Genomic DNA, 2920 nt, shown 5'->3' with positions numbered 1-2920 from the left:
ATATGTATACATCCGTGGCCTTTGCATTACACCAGAGTTCTGGCTTAAGGTGGATTTTGGCCCAAGAATGTTTCATATGAAGGATTAACCTGCTTATGATGGTCATAAAACCAACAGTGTTTTAGTCTTCATCATGAGTGCTGGAAAGGAAGGATATCACTGCTCATGATGAGGGCCTAAAGGAGGAGCCAGACCAGTAGCCCCTCCAGGCCAGTATTCTAGACCCCCAGGTCCAGCTTATGCTAGACTGACACAATGAGAATCTGGAAATTCTGTAATGAACCATTTATTAAGAAGCTGTTTTGTTGTGACATGATCATGATTTAATCTCAGAAGGGGAAGATTTTAATATGATTTTGCACAAAAAAAATTTCACTTGAGAAGCTTATCCATGGTTTAGAAAGGAAAATTGTGTTTTATATAAAGTTGATTAGGGGTAATTATAGAAACAAGTTGCATGCAGTGCATTTTGTGTTATCTCTCATACCTTTTTTCTGTTGTTATATCTTTGTTTCTTTTCCCTTCACATTATTAAGATATATTTATGAAATCATTTGGACTGAAATATGAAAGGCTTTCTGCTGTAAATCTACCTACTTGTCAGTGAGGTCAGGGCTCTCCCAGGCACATATATTTGAAAAGAAAAGAAACATGAATTAGGAAATTGTGTATTTTGTCTTTTTTTTTTGTCTTCTTGAGAAGGGGTCAGGTGATTACTTGTACAAATATTGCTGTGTTTATTTATGGAATAGTGCTATCAACTTTTGGGAGATTTACTTCAAACTTAAAAAAAAAAATTTGTTTGGAGATTTGCAGAAGCCTGAAATTTGGAATAATTGAGATATTAGCATTACAGTTTTTTACAGATGCATATCAATTATCGCTGATATTTAATGCATATAACACCACTTGTAAGATACCAGTTACATATACACAATGTATATCACTGATCCTCCTCTCCTTCTCAGGAATTCAAGAGCCAGTCCGGCCTCAGAGACCACATCCGGTTACACACGGGAGAAAGGCCTTTTGAGTGCGAATTCTGCCAGATGAACTTTGCCCGTGCCTCCCACCTCAAGCGACACAGACGCATGCACACGGGGGAGAAGCCCTTCATGTGCCGGATCTGTGGAAAGGACTTCTCTCGAGGGGACAAGCTCAAGGACCACTTGCGACGGCACGAGGCAGAGGACAAGCTCAACAAAATCAGAAAGCAGATCTACCACCCTGAGGATGGCACTGCTGAAGCTGAGACAGAAGGCAGCGTGGCGACAGTTAATGCCTCCCCACAGGTTCTGACCCCAAAGTCAAACAACACACCCCCAGACTCCGCGCCAATGCCTCCTGCCAAGAGGCCACGCGGTCGGCCTCCCAAAAATTCTCAAGCACATGCTCAGTACCAGCAGGCTATGAGTCAGGTCCCCTCCATGCTTGTGCCCCAGAGCGAAAGCTACATGCCACACATGCTTGGCGTCACAAGCATTGGGGAGTGTATACTTCGACCCATAAACTGATGGCCATATTACAGTAAGTGTCAAAGGTCATAGGAATGGAGGAAAGGTCTCATGAGACTGCAAAAACAGAGATGAAATGATACAGAAAAAGAACAGCATACATACAGCTTCGCTTCTATACAGCTAGACTGGGTTGTGGAGAGACTTTTGCAAGGGAAGAGTTCAATAATTACAATTATGGTCTGAAATTTTTTGGTTAATGGGAAAACTTACTTAAGGCAGATACTCAAAAAATATATATATTTTTGTGTTTTATTGAAATGTTTGTTATTACTTTTTTTTTACATATATATTTTTTTAAGAACATGTTCTTTCTTTTTGTTAATTATGGAAGCTGCAGTTGTTTATCATTCTCAGAATGAAGGTAAAGGAGAGATTATATTGTTAGATGGCACAGATTAGCATTGGTTATTTTAGTATTATTATACACGTAAAACTATTTGGCTTTTGTAAGATTCTCCTTTCACTTACTTAGTGCTGTATTATAGGATTTATTTTATTTAACTTACAAATGTTACCAAGCGATGTAGATAGGTTGCAAGACTGCTAGCTCACAATGTATTTTATACCATAATGTCATAAATACTTCAGCTTTTCACGTCTCTTTGGATTGGAAGGAGAAATCAGTGCCACAACACGGCTCAGTTCTCTCATGGTCCGAATTACGTTCCAGTCTTTATTCCCAAAGAAAAGAGAGTTTAGACGAACTGAGATGCATTGTAGGATTATGTGCTGATCGTTTCCTTAACATCTGTTCTAATCTGTGTCATATCTTTTTGTATTATTATTATTGTGAACACTGTAACCCAGTCAATCTCTCTGCTCTTCCACGTCTTATATCCAGAGACTTGTCTTTCACAGCTCTTACCGTTTGACCCCGGGGAATGTGACATGTTGTTTGCGGAAGGATTATCACATGCACCTTTTGTGTTGTGACTAACACAGATATTACTTTTCTGAGACTTTCATTTCTTGTCATTTGTTGTGCCCTGCAAGGTTTGCCAGAGTACTTCATTGCACAGTTCTTGGGTTAACGTCAAATGTGTCTTGTTGGTAGAGCTATCAATAAGGTCTTGACTGCAATCATGAAGTTGACTACATGTTCTCAAAAAAGGCCCCATTGTATCGTGAATTTAAAAGGGTCGCCTTTTTTTTCAGTGAGTTCTAACCGTCAGACCGTCAGATAGTCAAGTTTGTTTTCTTTGTTAATCAGACACAGACAATCTTGTCGGTTGTCCATGTGTTTTTTTGTGTTTTTCTGTGCATACTGCAAAACCAGTTTGATTAGGAGCGCACACATCCCAAGTTGGACGCGTGAGAGTGCGGAACGGAGATGAAAACCTGACAATGAGTATTTAATTTAAGTGGAATCATTGGATGGCATATTTTATTCATATTACTTCTGT

General features: G+C 39.3%; 1 protein-coding gene across 1 annotated transcript in view; it reads left to right on the top strand.

Annotated features, from left to right (window-relative positions):
• Window positions 1–2469, top strand: part of LOC119568371 (zinc finger and BTB domain-containing protein 14-like) — a gene marked incomplete in the record, with an annotated part of 43791 nt that extends 41322 nt beyond the window's left edge. Inside the window, 1 exon segment of the mRNA XM_037916834.1 lies at window positions 969–2469. Coding sequence (XP_037772762.1) covers window positions 969–1514 — 546 coding nt within the window.
• Window positions 2470–2920: the final 451 nt, after the last annotated feature.

The sequence above is a fragment of the Penaeus monodon genome, chromosome 43 (genome assembly GCF_015228065.2).
Source record: "Penaeus monodon isolate SGIC_2016 chromosome 43, NSTDA_Pmon_1, whole genome shotgun sequence".
Taxonomy (NCBI): Eukaryota; Metazoa; Arthropoda; class Malacostraca; order Decapoda; family Penaeidae; genus Penaeus; species Penaeus monodon.
This window is presented reverse-complemented; position numbering and strand designations above follow the sequence as displayed.